We start from the raw sequence: 18,048 nt of genomic DNA, 5'->3' as shown, positions 1-18,048 counted from the left end.
AGATGGATTAAATACTTAAATGTTAGACCTAAAACCATAAAAACCCTAGAAGAAAACCTAGGCAATACCATTCAGGACATAGGCATGGGCAAGGACTTCATGTCGAAAACACCAAAAGCAATGGCAACAAAAGCCAAAATTGACAAATGGGATCTAATTAAACTAAAGAGCTTCTGCACAGCAAAAGAAACTACCATCAGAGTGAACAGGCAACCTACAGAATGGGAAAAAATTTTTGCAATCTACTCATCTGACAAAGGGCTAATATCCAGAATCTACAAAGAACACAAACAAATTTACAAGAAAAAAACAACCCCATCAAAAAGTGGGCGAAGGATATGAACAAACACTTCTCAAAAGCAGACATTTATGCAGCCACCAGACACATGAAAAAATGCTCATCATCACTGGCCATCAGAGAAATGCAAATCAAAACCACAATGAGATACCATCTCACACTGGTTAGAATAGTGATCATTAAAAAGTCAGGAAACAACAGGTGCTGGAGAGGATGTGGAGAAATAGGAACACTTTTACACTGTTGGTGGGACTGTAAACTGGTTCAACCATTGTGGAAGACAGTGTGGTGATTCCTCAGGGATCTAGAACTAGAAATATCATTTGACCCAACCATCCCATTACTGGGTATATACCCAAAGGATTATAAATCATGCTGCTATAAAGACACATGCACACGTGTGTTTATTGTGGCACTATTCACAATAGCAAAGACCTGGAACCAACCCAAATGTCCAACAATGATAGACTAGATTAAGAAAATGTGGCACATATGCACCATGGAATACTATGCAGCCATAAAAAAATGATGAATTCATGTCCTTTGTAGGGACATGGATGAAGCTGGAAACCATCATTCTCAGCAAACTATTGCAAGGACAAAAAACCAAACATCGCATGTTCTCACTCACAGGTGGGAATTGAACAATGAGAACACTTGGACACAGGAAGGGGAACATCACACACCAGGGCCTGTCATGGGGTCGGGGGAGGGGGGAGGGATAGTATTGGGAGATATACCTAATGTAAATGACGAGTTAATGGGTGCAGCACACCAACATGGCACATGTATACATATGTAACAAACCTGCACGTTGTGCACATGTACCCTAGAACTTAAAGTATAATAATAATAAATAAAAAATAAAAAAAAGAAAGTAAGTATTTTTTTTTTTTTGAGACGGAATTTCACTCTTGTTGCCCAGGCTGGAGTGCAATGGCATGATCTCGGCTCACCACAACCTCCGCCTCCCAGGTTCAAGCGATTCTCCTGCCTCAGCCTCCCTAGTAGCTGGGATTACAGGCATGTGCCACCATGCCCGGCTAATTTTGTATTTTTAGTAGAGACGGGGTTTCTCCATGTTGGTCAGGCTGGTCTTGAACTCCCGACCTCAGATGATCCACCCGCCTCAGCCTCCCAAAGTGCTGGGAGTACAGGCGTGAGCCACCACTCCCGGCTGAAATTAAGTTTTCTTAAAAAAAAAAAAAATCAGATGGTGGCTCACACCTGTACTCCCAGCACTTTTGGAGGCCAAGGCAGGGGGATCACCTAAGGTCGGGAGATCGAGACCATCCTGGCCAACATGGTGGAGCCCTGTCTCTACTAAAATACAAAAAATTAGCCAGGCTTGATGGCATGTGCCTGTATCCCAGCTACTCGGGAGGCTGAGGCAGGAGAATCGCTTGAACCTGGAAAGAGGTTGCAGTGAGCCGAGATCACACCACTGCACTCTGGCCTGGCGACAGAGCAAGACTCCGTCTCAAAAAAAAAAAAAAAAAGAGCAGTTGGCAGTGACTCATTTTCTTGCTAAACTTCAGATCCCAAAGTTGAAATTTAATAGGAGTAAATGAAGGCACATACCCACATATTTTTCAAGGCTTATAAGCCTTTAATGTTGTCTTATTTTGCAAGTATTTTGACATGCTAAATACAGCCTTGACAAGTTGGTTGAGGAGAGTTAACCAATGCCTAGGATTCTTTTATCACATGGGTGTTACTTCATTAGCTGTAGTAAGTTCTGTTTAAGTCAAATTATTTAACTGAGTAGGTTCTAAGAAATAAAAAGGGCTGGGTGCAGTGGCTCATGCCTGTAATCCTACCACTTTGGGAGTTCGAGGCGGGTGGATCACTGGAGGTCAGGAGTTCAAGACCAGCCTGGCCAACAGGGTAAAACCCCGTCTCTACTAAAAATACAAAATTAGCCGGGCGTGGTGGTGGGCAACTGTAGTCCCATCTACTTGGGAGGCTGAGGCAGGAGAATCACTTGAACCCGGGAGGTGGAGGTTGCAGTGAGCTGAGGTCGCACTATTGCACTCCAGCCTAGGCAAAAAGAGCAAAACTCCGTCTCAAAAAAAAAAAAAAAAAAAAGAGCCTGGGCATGGTGGCTCACGCCTGTAATCCCAGCACTTTGGGAGGCCGAGGCAGGCAGATCATGAGGTCAGGAGATCGAGACCATTCTGGCTAACACGGTGAAACCCCATCTCTACTAAAAAATACAAAAAAAAAATTAGCCAGGCATGGTGGTGGGTGCCTGTAGTCCCAGCTACTCGACAGGCTGAGGCAGGAGAATGGCATGAATCCGGGAGGTGGAGCTTGCAGTGAGCTGAAATCATGCCACTGCACTCCAGCCTGGGCGACAGAGCGAGACTCCGTCTCAAAAAAAAAAAAAAAAAGAAAGAAAAGGAATTAATTTAGTTATTCTTATTCTACTATTTGATGTCCTGCTTTGCTTTGTAACACCTAAAGACAAAGAAATATTCACAGGTGATCAGATGTAGTGGCTCACGCCTATAACCCCAGCACTTTGGGAGGCCGAGGCAGGAGGATAACTTGAGGCCAGGAGTTCAAGACTAGCCTGGGCAACATAGTGAGATCCCACCTCTACCTAAAAAAAAAATAGCTGGGTGTGGTTGCATACACCTATGGTCCCAGCTTTTCAAGAGGCTGAGGCAGGAGGATCACTTGAGCCCAGGAGCTTGAGGCAGTCAGTTGTGATTGTGCCACTGCACTTCAGCCTGGGCGACAGAGCAAGAGAAAGAAAAAAAAAGAAAACAATATTCCTAGGTAGTTAGCATTTGTGTTTGTAAACCTAAGCATTTAAAGGTGCCTCTTAATTTCCTGTAGGCTTCAATTGTGTTACCCTCTCAGGATGATTTCTCGCCCACAAGCAAGCTCCAGCGTTTGCTGGCGGAATCTCGTCAGGTGGTGACAGACCTGGAGCTGAGCACGCTGCTGCCCATCAGCCATGAGAATCTCACTGGCAGTGCCACAAATGTATGCGTTTCATTTTCTCTTGACTATATTTGTCACATCCGAACACACCACTGAACACCGGTGTGCAAATATCACCGGCAGGATGGCCTTTCTGTTAGAGGGAGAGTTTCTGTGTCTCTAGGGAGGAAAGGGAACACGCTTGTTTTAAGGAGGAAAAAGTTACAATCAGATGTCACTGGACCCAAACTTCCTCTTTCTAATGATCTGGGGCATATGAAGATAAGTTCTTGGGGATTTTTTTTTGTGGGGGGTACAGAGTTTTGCTCTTGTCGCCCAGGCTGAGGTGCACTGGCACGATCTCAGCTCAATGCAACCTCCACCTCCCGGGTTCAAGTGATTCTCCTGCCTCAGCCTCCCAAGTAACTGGGACTAAAGGCATACTCCACCATGCCCGGCTAATTTTTGTATTTTTAGTAGAGATAGGGTTTCACCATGCTGGCCAGGCTGGTCTCAAACTCCTGATCTCCAGCGATCCACCCACCTTGGCCTCCCAAAGTGCTAGGATTACAGGCGTGAGCCACCGCACCCAGCCAGAAATGTTTTAAAAACTAAATTTTATTATAGAAAGTTTCAAGGCCGGGCGTGGTGGCTCATGCCTGTAATCCCAGCACTTTGGGAGGCCGAGGCAGGTGGATTACCTGGGGTTGGGAGTTCGAGACCAGCCTGACCAATGTGGAGAAACCCCGTCTCTACTAAAAATACAAAGTTAGCTGGACATAGTGGCGCATGCCTGTAATCCCAGCTACTCAGGAGGCTGAGGCAGGAGAATCGCTTGAACCCTGGAGGTGGAGGTTGCGGTGAGCCGAGATCATGCCATTGCACTCCAGCCTGGGCAATGAGCAAAGCTCCGTCTTAAAAAAAAGAAAAAAAAAAGAGAAAGAAAATTTCAAATATGCACTGAAGTAGAAAGAATGGCACAGTCACTTACCTTTGACTACCACTGATTTTATCTTGCCCCATCCATACACATTTTCTTTGGAAGCATTTTAGAGTGAATCTCAGCATCATATCATGTCACTCATAAATATTTCATGATCTTGATGTCTCTCTAACAGATATGGACTTTTAATTTTAATTTTTTTTTTTTTTTTCCGAGACAAGAGTCTCACTCTGTTGCCCAGGCTGCAGTGCAGTGGCGCGATCTCGGCTCACTGCAGGCTCCACTTCCGGGATTCACGCCATTCTCCTGCCTCAGCCTCTTGCGTAGCTGGGACTACAGGCGCCCGCCACCACGCCCAGCTAATTTTTCGTATTTTTAGTAGAGACCGGGTTTCACCGTGTTAGCCAGGAAGGTTGCGATCTCCTGACCTCACGATCCGCCCGCCTTGGCCTCCCAAAGTGCTGGGATTACAGGCTTGAGCCACCGCGCCCGGCCTAATTTTTTTTTTTGAGACTGAGTTTCACTCTTGTTGCCCAGGCTGGGGTGCAATGGCATGATATCAGCTCACTGCAGTCTCCGCCTCCTGGGTTCAAGCGTTTCTCCTGTCTCAGCCTCCCAAGTAGCTGAGATTACAGGCACCCGCCACCATGCCTTGATAATTTTTGTATTTTTAGTAGAGACGGGGTTTCGCCATGTTTACCAGGCTGGTCTCGAACTCCTGACCTCACGTGATCCACCTGCATTGGCCTCCCAAAGTGCTGGGATTACGGGCGTGAGCCACCCTGCCCGGCCTAATTTTGATTTTGTGTATTTATTTATTTTTGAGACAGCATCTTCCTCTGTTGCCCAGGCTGGAGTGCAGTAGCTATTTGCAGGTGTGATCACAGCTCACTGCAGCCTCAAATTCCTGGGCTCAAGAGATCCTCCCACCTCAGTCTCCCAAGTAGCTGAAACCACAGGCACGCACTACCATGCCCACTATGTTTCCCAGGCTGATTGAACTCCCGGCCTCAAGTAATCCTCCTGCCTCAGCCTCCCAAAGTGTTGGGACTATCAGCGTGAGCCACCGTGCTCAGTTTATTTATTTATTTTTCAGAGACAGTCTTGCTCTGTCACTCAGGCTGGAATGCAGGGCCAACTTGAACCTCCAACTCCCAGGCTCAAGTGATCTTCCCACCTCAGCCTCCTGAGTTGCTGGGATTACACATACACGAAACCATACCCAGCTGATGTTTTTATTTTTTGTAGAGACGGTCCCACAATGTTGCCCAGGCTGGTCTCAAACTCCTGGGCTCAAGCAGTCCTCCTGCCTCAGCCTCCCAAAGTGCTGGGATTACAGGCGTGAGCCACTGCACCTGGCCTGGCTTTTCTTAACAGTGTCTTTTAAAAAGCAAAATTTAAAATTTTGATTACTTCCATTAACAGGTTTTTTTTTTTTTTTGGAGACAGAGTCTTACTCTGTCGCCCAGGCCTTGGTGCCAGTGGCACGATCTCGGCTCACTGCAAGCTCCTCCTCCCAGGTTCACACCATTCTCCTGCCTCAGCCTCCCGAGTAGCTGGGACTACAGGCGCCCCCCACCACACCCGGCTAAGTTTTTGCATTTTTTAGTAGAGATGGGGTTTCACCGTGTTAGCCAGGATGGTCTCCATCTCCTGACCTTGTGATCCACCCGCCTCAGCCTCCCAAATTGCTGGGATTACAGGTGTGAGCCACCACAGCCAGCCTATTCTAGTAGTTTTTTTGTAGATTCCTTAGGATTTTCTACACAATCATGTATTCATGAATAGAGACAGTTTTATTCTTTTTTCCAATATTTATGCCTTATTTTATTTTCTTCCCTTACTGCTCTGGCTAGGACCTCCAGATGAGTGTTGAATAGGAGGGGAGCAGACATCTTTGCCTTATTTCACAAAATGCTCTCTGATGGCATTTCTTGCTTAGTCCTTCAGATTGGTATTTTGTTAGATTCAGAGTTCCCTGGAGCAGTTTCTATGTGACATGAATAGATCCAAAACTAGAACATTAATCATTTTAGAATCAAGATGCTCATTGCCATGAGCCTAAACAGGTAGTTGCAGAGATTACCTTAAAGCAGAACAGGACCCAAAAATAGAAATTTGTCAAAGTATACCATGTGTGCCATATAAGCTTTTCAGAGTGGAAACCGTGATGGACTCTGGTGTTTCCTAGGAAGATTTCTTCTTCACAAGCTGTCTCTGAGGCATTAGTGAAGCATTGCATTTATATTGGGGCAGAGGAAGATTTTTAATGACAAAACTATTTTGGTGCTTAGCTATCCCTTTAAATGTATGCAGTGAGGCTGCTTCTTCCCCTGTGTCTGGGGAGAACCTTTATGACTTTTCCGGTCATTCTTTGGCTATTTCTTTAAAATATGTATTTTTTAATTGAGATATAGGCCAGCCATGGTGGCTAACACCTGTAATCCCAGCACTTTGGGAGGCCAAAGCAGATGGATCACTTGAGCCAAGGAGTTTGAGACCACCCTGGGCAACATTGGGAAACCCCACCTCTACAAAAAAATATTTTTTAAATTAGCTAGACACACTGCCATGCACCTGTATTCCCAGCTACTCAGGAGGCTGAGGTGGGAGGATCACTTGATCCTGGGAGGTCAAGACTGTAGTGAGCCGTGATCTTGCCACTGCACTCCAGCGTGGGTGACAGAGTGAGACCCTATATCAAAAAGAGAGAGAGACAGAATTCACATTTTATTATTTACATACAATTCACCCTTCTAAAGTGTACGATTTGGTGGTTTTTTAAAATCATATTCATAAAATCGTGCAGCCACTACCCCTATCTAGTTCTAGAATATTTTAATCACCCCAAAAGGAGACCCCACATCCACAGCCACTGTTTACCACAGTCTACTTTCTGCCTCTATGGATTTGTTGGACAGATAATTTTAATCAGAACTTGTTGAATAGAATTCATGAGATCCATGAACTTTGATGGAATAAAGATTACATGCCAGTTTATTTTTATTTTTTAATTTTATTTATTTATTTATTGTTTTGAGACAGAGTCTTGCTCTGTCACCCAGGCTGGAGTGCAGTGGTATGATCTTGGCTCACTGCAAGCTCCGCCTCCTGGGTTCACACTATTCTCCTGCCTCAGCCTCCCAAGTAGCTGGGACTACAGGCGCCTGCCACCACGCCTGGCTAATTTTTTTTTTTTTTTGTATTTTTAGTAGAGACGGGGTTTCACTGTGCTAGCCAGGATGGTCTCGATCCCCTGACCTTGTGATCCACCCACCTCGGCCTCCCAAAGTGCTGGGATTATAGGTATGAGCCACCATGCCTGGCCTATTTTTTTATTTGTATTTTATTTTTGAGGTGGAGTTTCACTCTTTCCTCCACTTCCAGGTTCAAGTGATTCTCCTGCCTCAGCCTCCTGAGTAGCTGGGATTACAGGTGTGAGCCACCATCCCTGGTTAATTTTTTGTATTTTTAGTAGACACAGAGTTTCACCATGTTGGCCAGGCTGGTCTCAAACTCCTGACCTCAAGTGATCCTCCCAACTTGGCCTCCCAATGTGCTGGGATTACAGGCATGAGCCACTGTGCCCGGCCCAAATTCATATTTTCCAAACAAGCATTATAGCAACAGATGTCTCCTCCTTGTCCTTGTGGCTTCAGGTTGTTCTCTCAACCTCTTCTCTTCGTTAGGGTTTTTTTTTTTTTTTTTTTTTTGAGACGGAGTCTCGCTCAGTCGCCCAGGCTGGAGTGCAGTGGCGCAATCTCGGCTCACTGCAAGCTCCGCCTCCCGGGTTCACGCCATTCTCCTGCCTCAGCCTCTCCGAGTAGCTGGGACTACAGGCGCCCGCCACCACGCCCGGCTAATTTTTTGTATTTTTAGTAGAGACGGGGTTTCACCCTGGTCTCGATCTCCTGACCTCGTGATCCGCCCGCCTCGGCCTCCCAAAGTGCTGGGATTACAAGCGTGAGCCACCGCGCCCGGCCTTCTTAGGGTTTTATGTCAAATTCCTGAGATATAATTAATCCCTCCCTCATTTTTGTCCTGCTAGTGTGGCTCTGTGTGTGTGTGCCTGCACGTGTGTGTGTGCATGCATGCATGTGTGTGTGTGTATCTGTCTCCATCAGAGTGCACGTCAGGTACCCAACAGGCGACTGCGTCCATGACTCCTGCTTACTGTGAGCGCCTCAGGACCCTTCTCCACCTTGGCACCCTGGCTGCAGCACCCAGCACCTGCCACAGAGGGTCTCAGAGCCACTTTGAATGGAACTGATAGGAACATGCAGAAAAAAGACAAAGCTGGCCAGGTGCAGTGGCTCACACCTATAATCCCAGCACTTTGGGAGGCTGAGGTGGGAGGATCACTTGAGGGCAGGAGTTCAAGTTCTGCTGGGGCAACATACCAAGACTTTGTCTCTACAAAAAATTCAAAAATTAGCTGGATGTGGCCGGGCGTGGTGGCTCACGCCTGTAATCCCAGCACTTTGGGAGGCCAAGGTGGGCGGATCACGAGGTCAGGAGATCGAGACCATCCTGTCTAACACGGTGAAACCCCGTCTCCACTAAAAATACAAAAAAATTAGCCAGGCATGGTGGTGGGCGCCTGTAGTCCCGGCTACTTGGAAGGCTGAGGCAGGAGAATGGCGTGAACCTGGGAGGCAGAGCTTGCAGTGAGCCGAGATCGCGCCACTGCACTCTAGCCTGGGCGATATAGCGAGACTCTGTCTCAAAAAAAAAAAAAAAAATTAGCTGGACGTGGTGACCTATGACTGTAGTCCTGCGTACTTGGGAGGTTGAGGCGGTAGGATTGCTTGAGCATGAGGTCAAGGCTACAGTGAGCTATGATCACACCACTGCACTCCAACTTGGGCCATAGAGTGGGACACTGTCTAAGAAAAATAAAATAAAATTAGCTGGGAGCAGTGACTCACACCTGTAATCCTAGCTCTTTGGGAAGACCACACAGGAGGATTGCTTGAGCCTGGGAGTTCGAGACCAGCCTGGGCAAGATAGTGAGACCCCATTGCTAAAAAATAAAAATTAGCCAAGTGTAGTGGCTCACGCCTATAGTTCCAGCTACTCAGGAGGCTGAGGTAGGAGGATCATGACTTTGAGCCCAGGAGTTCGAGGCTACAGTGAGCCATGATCACACCATTGCACTCCAGCCTGGGCAACAGAGCAAGACCCTATCTCAAAAAATATATTTTTTTGAGAGTGTTTGAGCTAGAAAGAACCAGAAGAGATATCTAATTCCAACCTTACATTTTACAGGAAGGGAAAAATGACCGAATCTCTTTAGTCAACAAACTACAGCTAGAATCAGAAAATCATCTAATTGGAAAAACTGTTGGCTCCAGATATCATACATTTTCTGGTGCATTAACTGATTCTAGAGATATTGGGAAGACAGAATTTAAATAACAGGGATTTACCTGGCAACACGCTTTACAAACTCCTCCCCCCATGCCTTTGTACTGAGTACAGCTAGGTACCGAAAAAGCAAATAATTTTGTTTAAAAATTCTTAATTTCTCCAATAAGGAAGCAGGGTAAAGTTCTGAGCAGCGTATCTGCTTCTCCAGGGCTTTGCCATCTGTCACTACAGACAAGGGTCGTAATTCAGAGACTTGCTGTGAGACAGGCACTCTCCCACGTTGCCAGGGAGCACGAAATGATTCAGTCCTCCTGGTGGGGAAATTGGCAATGTTTTCTAAAAATCACCGAAGAACTGACGCTTTGACGATGCAGTGTCACTTTGGGAATCTCTCCCACAAATACTTCTGCATGTGTATGAAATGGCATAGGCACACGTGTTTCTTTGCAGCATTTCTTTACAATAGCAAATGATAGGAGGCCACCCAGTGTCCAGCAAAAGGGAACCGAGGGAATAAGCTGTGATCCGCCCACACGGTGGAGTTCTGAGCAGCCATAGAACAGAATGAGGTGCTCTAGGATGTGGAAATATTTTCAGATATATTGCTAAGTGAGAAACGTGCAAGATACTGAAGGTTCATATGGCGTTCCATATACGTAAAGAGATGGCCAGGGGCGGTGGCTCACACCTGTAATCCCACCACTTTGGGAGGCCAAGGCGGAGGATTGCTTGAGCCCAGGAGTTCGAGACCAGCCTGGGCAACATAGCTAGGCCCTGTCTCTACAAAAAAAGGTTTTTAAAAACATTAGTGGGGCATGATGGTGCACACTTGTAGTCCCAGGCACTCGGGAGGCTGGGACAGGAGGATCACTTGAGCCCAGGAATTTGAGGCTGCAGTGAGCTGTGATTGAGCAACTGTATTCCAGCCTGAGCGATACAGCAAGATCCTGTCTCAAAAAAAAAAAAAAAAGAAGAAGAAGAAAAGAAAGAGGATGGAAATAATATATATTTGCACAAAGACACAGTGGAAAGATGATATAAATTTTACCAATAGGAGGCATGAGGGATGAGGCAGAAGTGGGACTTCTCAGTTTATACCTGTTTTTATTATTTTGACTTTTAAACTATTCAAGAAAAACTCCAATAATTTAAAAATAGACAAAGGAGAAAAAAGGAGCGAGAGTAAGAGGAAGCACAGCTGAACACATTGCCTCATGGCGGGCTTCCTCCTTGCCTCGAGGGTAGGAATGGGGAGCAGATCCTACCATAAACTGAGCTTGGAGTTGTGTCTGCTGCGTGGGCCTGGCCGTTCTGATTGCTGGCTTGAGATGGTTGGTGTTTACCTGTCGGGGCTCTTGGCCTTTCTCGTGGCAGGCTGATAAAGCCCGCAGAACCCTTTTAGAATGAAGTTTTTAAATGAATAAGAGAAAATACATAGCATGGTAGCAAAGCACGGTGGTTCACGCCTGTAATCCCAGCCCTTTGGGAGGCCCAGGCAGGCATATCACCTGAGGGCAGGAGTTCCAGACCAGCCTGGCCAACATGGTTAAAACCCCTCTCTACCAAAAATACAAAAATTACCCGGGCATGGTGGCGTGCCTGTAACCCCAGCTACTCGAGAGGCTGAGGCAGTAGAATCGCTTGAACCCAAGTGGTGGAGGTTGCAGCTAGCCGAGATTGCGCCACTGCACTCCAGCCTGGGCAACAGAGCGAGACTCTGTCTCAAAAAAAAAAAAAAAAAAAATCAGATGGTAAAATACATGGGCAATTTGCATAGAAAGGAAGCAGCATGAGTAAAAGCACAGAGGCCTGGAAGCACCCCTGGGTGCCCCTGAGGAACTGTGAGGGATCCCGACGTGGCTGGAATGCAGGCCACACAGGCAGGAGGAGGTGAGGAGGTGGGCTCACCTGCAAGCCAGGGGTCACCACGGAATGCACCGGGGTCTTTCCAGGCATCATCTCCCCTTCATTCCGCCCCCCTCACCTCTCCACTCCCCTCCTTCCTCTTTTCCCCACGCAGACACCTAACAAGGCTAACAAGGCACCGCAGCACTTAGAGTTGCTGATGCTTAACTACTGACCACTGTTTTCAACAGTGCTCACTTAGGGCTCACTGGATGGGTGCTTGTGTTAGGACTGACAATGAGCCAGTTATATCTGGGCATTAGTTGATGGCCAGCATTTAGCTGTAACACACATGGTAAAGCAGACAGAGAAGTCCTTCCAAATTAGAGACAAAGGGGACCCCACACATGAATGGGAAGTCAAGAAGCCTTTGTTGGATGGATGGATGGCAATTGTATGCGGTCACTTCATTATATTTTATTCATTCCCTAAGGTCTTATTTATTTATTTTTTTCTGAGACAGGGTCTCACTCTGTCGCTCAGGCTAGAGTGCAGTGGCACGATCATGGCTCACTTCTGCCTCAAACTCCCAGGCTCCAGCGGTCCTCCCACTTCAGCCTCCTGAATATCTGGGACTACGGGTGTGTGTCACCACGCCTGGCTAATTTAAGTGTATTTTTTGTATCCCTGTGTTGCCCAGGCTGGTCTCAAACTCCTGGGCTCAAGAGATCCTCCCACCTCAGCTTCCCAAAGTGCGGGGATTGCAGGCGTGAGCCGCTGTGCGCAGCCACTAAGGTCATTTTTAAATTGACAAATAATAATTGTATATATTTATAGTGTATAGTGCAATGTTATGTATATAGTGTAGTGGAATGACTAAACCAGCTGTATCTATCATCTCACATACTTCCATGTCTTTGTAGTGGAAAGATTTAGAATCTGTTCATTTAACAATTTTGAAATATATCGTACATTATTATTGGCTGGGCACAATGGCTTACACCTGTAATCCTAGCCCTTTGGGAGGCTGAGGCAGGAGTATCACATGAAGCCAAGAATGGGCAACAATGGGAGACCCTGTCTCTATAAATTAAATGCACACACATACACACACACACACACACACACGCTACATTATTTATTTATTTATCTTTTTTTTTTTTTTTTGAGACAGACTGTCACTCTGTCACCAGGCTGGAGTGCAGTGGCGTGATCTTGGCTCACTGCAAACTCCACCTCCCTGGTTGAAGTGATTCTCCTGCCTTTCAGCCTCCTGAGTCGCAGGGACTACAGGCGCCCACCACCACGCCCAGCTAATTTTTGTATTTTTAGTAGAGACAGGGTTTTAGTAGAGACATATAAGTGAGATCAGGCAGCATTTGTCTTTCTGTGCCTGGCTTCTTTCACGTAGCCTAATGTCCTCCAGGTTCATCCACGCTGTTGCAAATGACAGCATTTTGTTTGTTTTTATGGCTAAATAGTATTCCATTGTGCGTATATACTACGTTTTCCTGATCCACTCATCTGCTGACAGGCACTTATGTTGCTTCCGCATCTTGGCTGCAGTGAACATGGAGTGGAGTGCAGATATCTCTTCATCTAATGTCTTTTTTTGTTTGTTTTTTTTTTTGAGATGGGGTCTCACTCTGTCGCCCAGGCTGGAGTGCAGTGGCGTGATCTTGGCTTACTGCAACTTCTACCTCCTGGGTTCAAGCAATTCTCCCACCTCAGCTTCCCAAGTAGCTGGAATTACAGGTGGGTGCCACTATGTCCACCTAATTTTTTTTTTTTTTTTTAGGCGGGGTCTCACTCTGTCTCCCAGGCTGGAGTGCAGTGGCGCGATCTCGGCTCACTGCAAGCTCCGCCTCCCGGGTTCACACCGTTCTCCTGCCTCAGCCTCCCGAGTAGTTGGGACTACAGGCGCCCGCCACCACGCCCGGCTAATTTTTTGTATTTTTAGTAGAGACGGGGTTTCACCGTGTTAGCCAGGATGGTCTCGATCTCCTGACCTCGTGATCCGCCCGCCTCGGTCTCCCAAAGTGCTGGGATTACAGGGGTGAGCCACCGCTCCTGGCCATGCCCCCCTAATTTTTGTATTTTTGGTAGAGATGAGGTTTCACCATACTGGCCAGGCTGCTCTTGAATTCCTGATTTTAAGTGATCCGCCCGCCCTGGCCTCCCAAAGTGCTGGGATTGTAGGCATGAGCCACCGCACCCAGCCTCATCTAACGTCTTTTAAAGGCATTTCTGCTATATTTGTGTTGAGTCTTCTTAAGAATTTTCTAGTTTCTCTATCCTGGATACTAATCTGGGAGTTGTTTTCTAGAAGTCAGAGGTCCCAGAAGAGTCAGCTCAAAAAAATACCTTTGTCAGTTATTGAAGGAAACAAAAGGCAACTTCAGTATTCATCGTGATCACGGGTAAGTCACCTTTGCTTATCTCACCTTATATCTCAATTAATATTTAATAAGTAACTTGGGAACATCGATAATGTTGAGTCAAGGCCATGTATTTGTTTGACTTGTAATACTTTCTCTTTTGCTTGACCGATTTATGCATACCTTCTAAATTTAATCAGAGTAAAATGTCAATTACTTGCAAAGAAATGCAGATCAAAAAGTTCTCCTGCACTCCAGCCTGGGAACACAGTGAGACCTTGTCTCTTAAAAAATAAAAAGGCCAGGCGCGGTGGCTCACACCTGTAATCCCATCACTTTGGGAGGCTGAGGCAGGTGGATCACAAGGTCAGGAGTTTGAGACCAGCCTGATCTGTCTCTACTAAAAATACAAAAATTAGCCAGGCACGGTAGTGGGCGCCTGTAATTCCAGCTACTTGGGAGGCTGAGGCAGGAGAATCACTTGAACCCAGGAGGCTGAGGTTGCAGTGAGCCAAGATGGCACCACTGCACTCTAGCCTGGGCAACAGAGCAAGACTCTGTCTCAAAAAAAAAAACAGTTATTATTCTCAATACCTAGAATTTTAAATCTAGGGAAGTGAATACATAGACACAGCTTTAAAAATCAGAATCTAATATGAAAAGACGCTCAACATCACTAATTATCAGGGGGATGCAAATCAAAACCACAGTACAGGCCAGGTGCAGTGGCTCATGCCTGTAATCCCAGCACTTTGGTTGGCCAAGGCGGGTGGATCACTTGAGGCCAGGAGTTCGAGACAAGCCTGGCCAACATGGTGAAACCCCGTTTCTACTAAAAATACAAAAATTAGCCAGGCATGGTGGCGGGCACCTGTAATCCCAGCTACTCGGGAGGCTGAGGTAGGAGAATTTCTGGAACCTGGGAGGCGGAGGTTGCAATGAGCCAAGATCATACCATTGCACTCCAGCTGGGCGACAATAGTGAGACTCTGTCTCAAAGCAAACAAACAAACAAACAAAAAAACAAACAAACAGAAAAACCACAATGCAGTACCACCTTACTCATGCAAGAATGGCCATAATTTAAAAATCAAGAAGTAATAGATGTTGGCATGGATGTGGTAAAAAGGGAACACTTTTACACTGCTGGTGGGAATTTAAACTAGTACAACCACTATGGAAAACAGTGTGGAGGTTATCCTTAAAGAACTAAAAGTAGAACTCCGATTTGATCCAACAATCCCACTACTGGGTATCTACGTGGAGGAAAAGTAGTCATTATATGAAAAAGACACGTGTACACACGTTTATAGCAGCACAATTTGCAATTGCAAAAATACGGAACCAGCGCAGATGCCCATCAATCAACTAATGGATAAAGAAAATGTGGTATATGGGCCAGGCATGGTGGCTCACACCTGTAATCCTAGCACTGGGAGGCCGAGGCGGGCAGATCACCTGAGGTCGGGAGTTTGAGACCAGCCTGGCCAACATGGTGAAACCCTGTCTCTACTAAAAATACAAAAAATTAGCTGGGTGTGGTGGTGCATGTCTGTAATCCCAGCTACTCAGGAGGCTGAGGCAAGAGGATCACTTGAATCCGGGAGGCAGAGGTTGCAGTGAGCCAAGATTGTGCCATTGCACACCAGCCTGGGCAACAAGAGTGAAACTCAGTCTCAAAAAAAAAAAAAGAAAAAAAATTATAGCTGAAAGAAAATCAGAATTAATGTTTCAGCATTTCATCTGTCTGTCCGGATAGAAATTTTTGTTTGTTTGTTTGTTGTTGAGATGGAGTCTTGCTCTGTCTCCCAGGCTGGAGTGCAGTGGTGCAGTCTCAGCTCACTGCAACCTCCACCTCCCGGGTTCAAGCAATTCTCCTGCCTTAGTCTCCCAAGCAGCTGGGATTACAGGTGCGCATCACCATGCCTGGCTAATTTTTTGTTATTATTATTATTATTTTTTGAGACAGAGTTTCGCTCTTGTCTCCCAGGCTGGAGTGCAGTGGTGTGATCTCAGCTCACTGCAACCTCCACCTCCCGGGTTCAAGCGATTCTCCTGCTTCAGCCTCCCAAGTAGCCGGGATTACAGGCATGTGCCACCACACCCGGCTAATTTTTTCTTTTTGTATTTTTTGTAGAGACGGGGTTTCGCCATGTTGGCCAGGCTGGTCTCGAACTCCTGAGCTTAAGTGATCCGCCTGCCTTGGCCTCCCAAACTGCTGGGATTAAAAGCGTGACCCACCACGCCTGGCCAAGAAGTCTTTATGTGGAGTAGAGCTTTATAAAAGTTTTACATAGGGTAGCTGGGTGTGGTGGCTCACACCTGTAATCTCAGCACTTTGGGAGGCCGAGGTGGGCGGATCGCCTGAGGTCAGGAGTTTGAGACCATCCTGGCCAACATGGCGAAACCCTGTCTCTACTAAAAAAAAAAAAAAAAAAATTAGCCGGGCATGGAGGCGCATGCCTGTAATCCCAGCTACTGGGGAGGCTGATGCAGGAGAATGGCTTGAACCTGGGAGGCAGCGGTTGCAATGAGTGGAGATTTGGCCACTGCACTCCAGCCTGGGTGACAAGAACGAAACTCCATCTCAAAAAAAAAAAAAAAGTTTTACATGGGGTAAAATCTTCATAAAAACGTTTATTGACCCAGTGAGCACTTTCTGGATTTGTGTTTACTTCTATCAAACCTGCATTTCATATGCGGTTTCCTTAGAACCCAGTTTGATTAGCTAAAGGGTACAGGCATTTCAGATCTTTTCAAGGTAAGCATATCATCAGCATTTCAAAGACTGGGGAAGCAGGGAGCCTGAGCAACACCATGCCCGCCCCCATCCCTCCTCTTCTCTCCCTTCACTCTCTGCTGAGTTTTCATATTTATAGTATTTTGCATGTCCTGATGTTGATGAAAATCAGGATGTACAGTTAATATTTTAGACGCCGGGAGCTTATAGCATGCTCTCCAATGTTAATTGATTGTATTTTATTAACGTCGTGTTTTCTTCATCCAAAAGCAGATTTCTCATCTATGTGGAAGGCAGAAAGCAGACACCAATACTGAATGAATACTTAACCATAAAACTGAAAGAGGATTGTAGTTCTTCATAAACAGCACTTAATTCCAGCTGGGAGCAGAACTAGAAAGTTAATTTTTAAACATCTACACTTTATTTTCAAGTTAACCATTTTTGTGCTGAAGAAATATTTTCATGTGTAAGAAAGTAGACCTTATTGTACATATAGAAACTTGGAATTATGCTAAGAATGAAAAAGGCTTCTCTGTAAAGATACAGACTACAGTTAAATGCTAGAGAAGCTCTTTAAAAATGTGAACATCAAATAGAGAAAGAATCCCTGCATAGAAAGTGCTGTTTTAACTATCTGATTTTTAAAAAATCTGTGCATACATTTAAATTATAAACAATAGCTTATCAGAGTCAGCTCAAAATATATGAGAAATAGTATTCTCTCATGGTTTTAGCTCTTGACTTTGCTGTGTAAATAGACATAAGGTGCTTTGATATAAAATATAAAATGTAACTGGAAAATAGCTCGAGGTCCTTCTTTCCCAAGCTGAGCAGAGCCCCATCTTCCTGGGTCTATAGTAGTCCCACCTACTGACGCAAACAAAAGTTTGCTGGAAGATCAAGTTTTAGATGCATTTTTAAAAATCTTAAAGACTAAAACACTTCCATTTTAACTTGTAAAGTAATTTAATTTTTTAAAGCTTATACTATATGCCTCTGTGTCTTCTCTAAAAGAATTGATCAGCTTCAGTCAATAAATTTTTAATATTAAAGAAAAAATATGTTTCCTTGGTTTCTTTTTATTTTACAGGAGTAAAATAAGGAAGGAACATTCATCGCTTTAAACTGAACCTGGCAAGTTAATTTCCTCAGGAATGGGCATGTATTTTTTTAAGCATTGCAGATATCAAAGTTCTATTGTGCTGAATAAATGCCCCTTTGTTAACAGGTTTCAGTGTTACTTCAGAGACGATTTTCATGAGCGGGGAAGAGCCACCTCATTTAGCCTTTTTAATTAGGGTGCTGAAAAGAGAAGTTGGGTGAGGTTTGGTTATGTTCTTTATCAATGCGTGCTTTCTCCCTCAGGCTGGGCTGTCCAGAGCAAAACTGAGAAAGGTATAGTTGCTTCTGAGCTGCTGCCTGCCAAGTAGAAACCTAAAATGACCCTTGGGAGGTTGACTTCCAATCTAAGAATCAAAATATTAAATTTTCTCCTCCTTTTCATGTTCATGGCTGCACATCAACTTGCCTAGTGAAAAGG

At 45.5% G+C, this 18,048-nt stretch overlaps 1 protein-coding gene across 1 annotated transcript in view; it reads left to right on the top strand.

The window, feature by feature from the left end:
- CCDC62 (coiled-coil domain containing 62) overlaps positions 1-17,561 on the top strand; it is a 52,631-nt gene extending 35,070 nt beyond the window's left edge. Inside the window, 4 exon segments of the mRNA XM_032168421.2 lie at positions 3,143-3,292; positions 13,714-13,738; positions 13,741-13,807; positions 16,779-17,561. Of these exon segments, the coding sequence (XP_032024312.2) occupies positions 3,143-3,292; positions 13,714-13,738; positions 13,741-13,807; positions 16,779-16,869 (333 nt within the window). The 3' untranslated portion in view covers positions 16,870-17,561.
- The last annotated feature ends 487 nt before the right edge of the window (positions 17,562-18,048 follow it).

Source organism: Hylobates moloch, unplaced genomic scaffold, assembly GCF_009828535.3.
Source record: "Hylobates moloch isolate HMO894 unplaced genomic scaffold, HMol_V3 SCAFFOLD_12, whole genome shotgun sequence".
Lineage (NCBI taxonomy): Eukaryota > Metazoa > Chordata > Mammalia > Primates > Hylobatidae > Hylobates > Hylobates moloch.
This window is presented reverse-complemented; position numbering and strand designations above follow the sequence as displayed.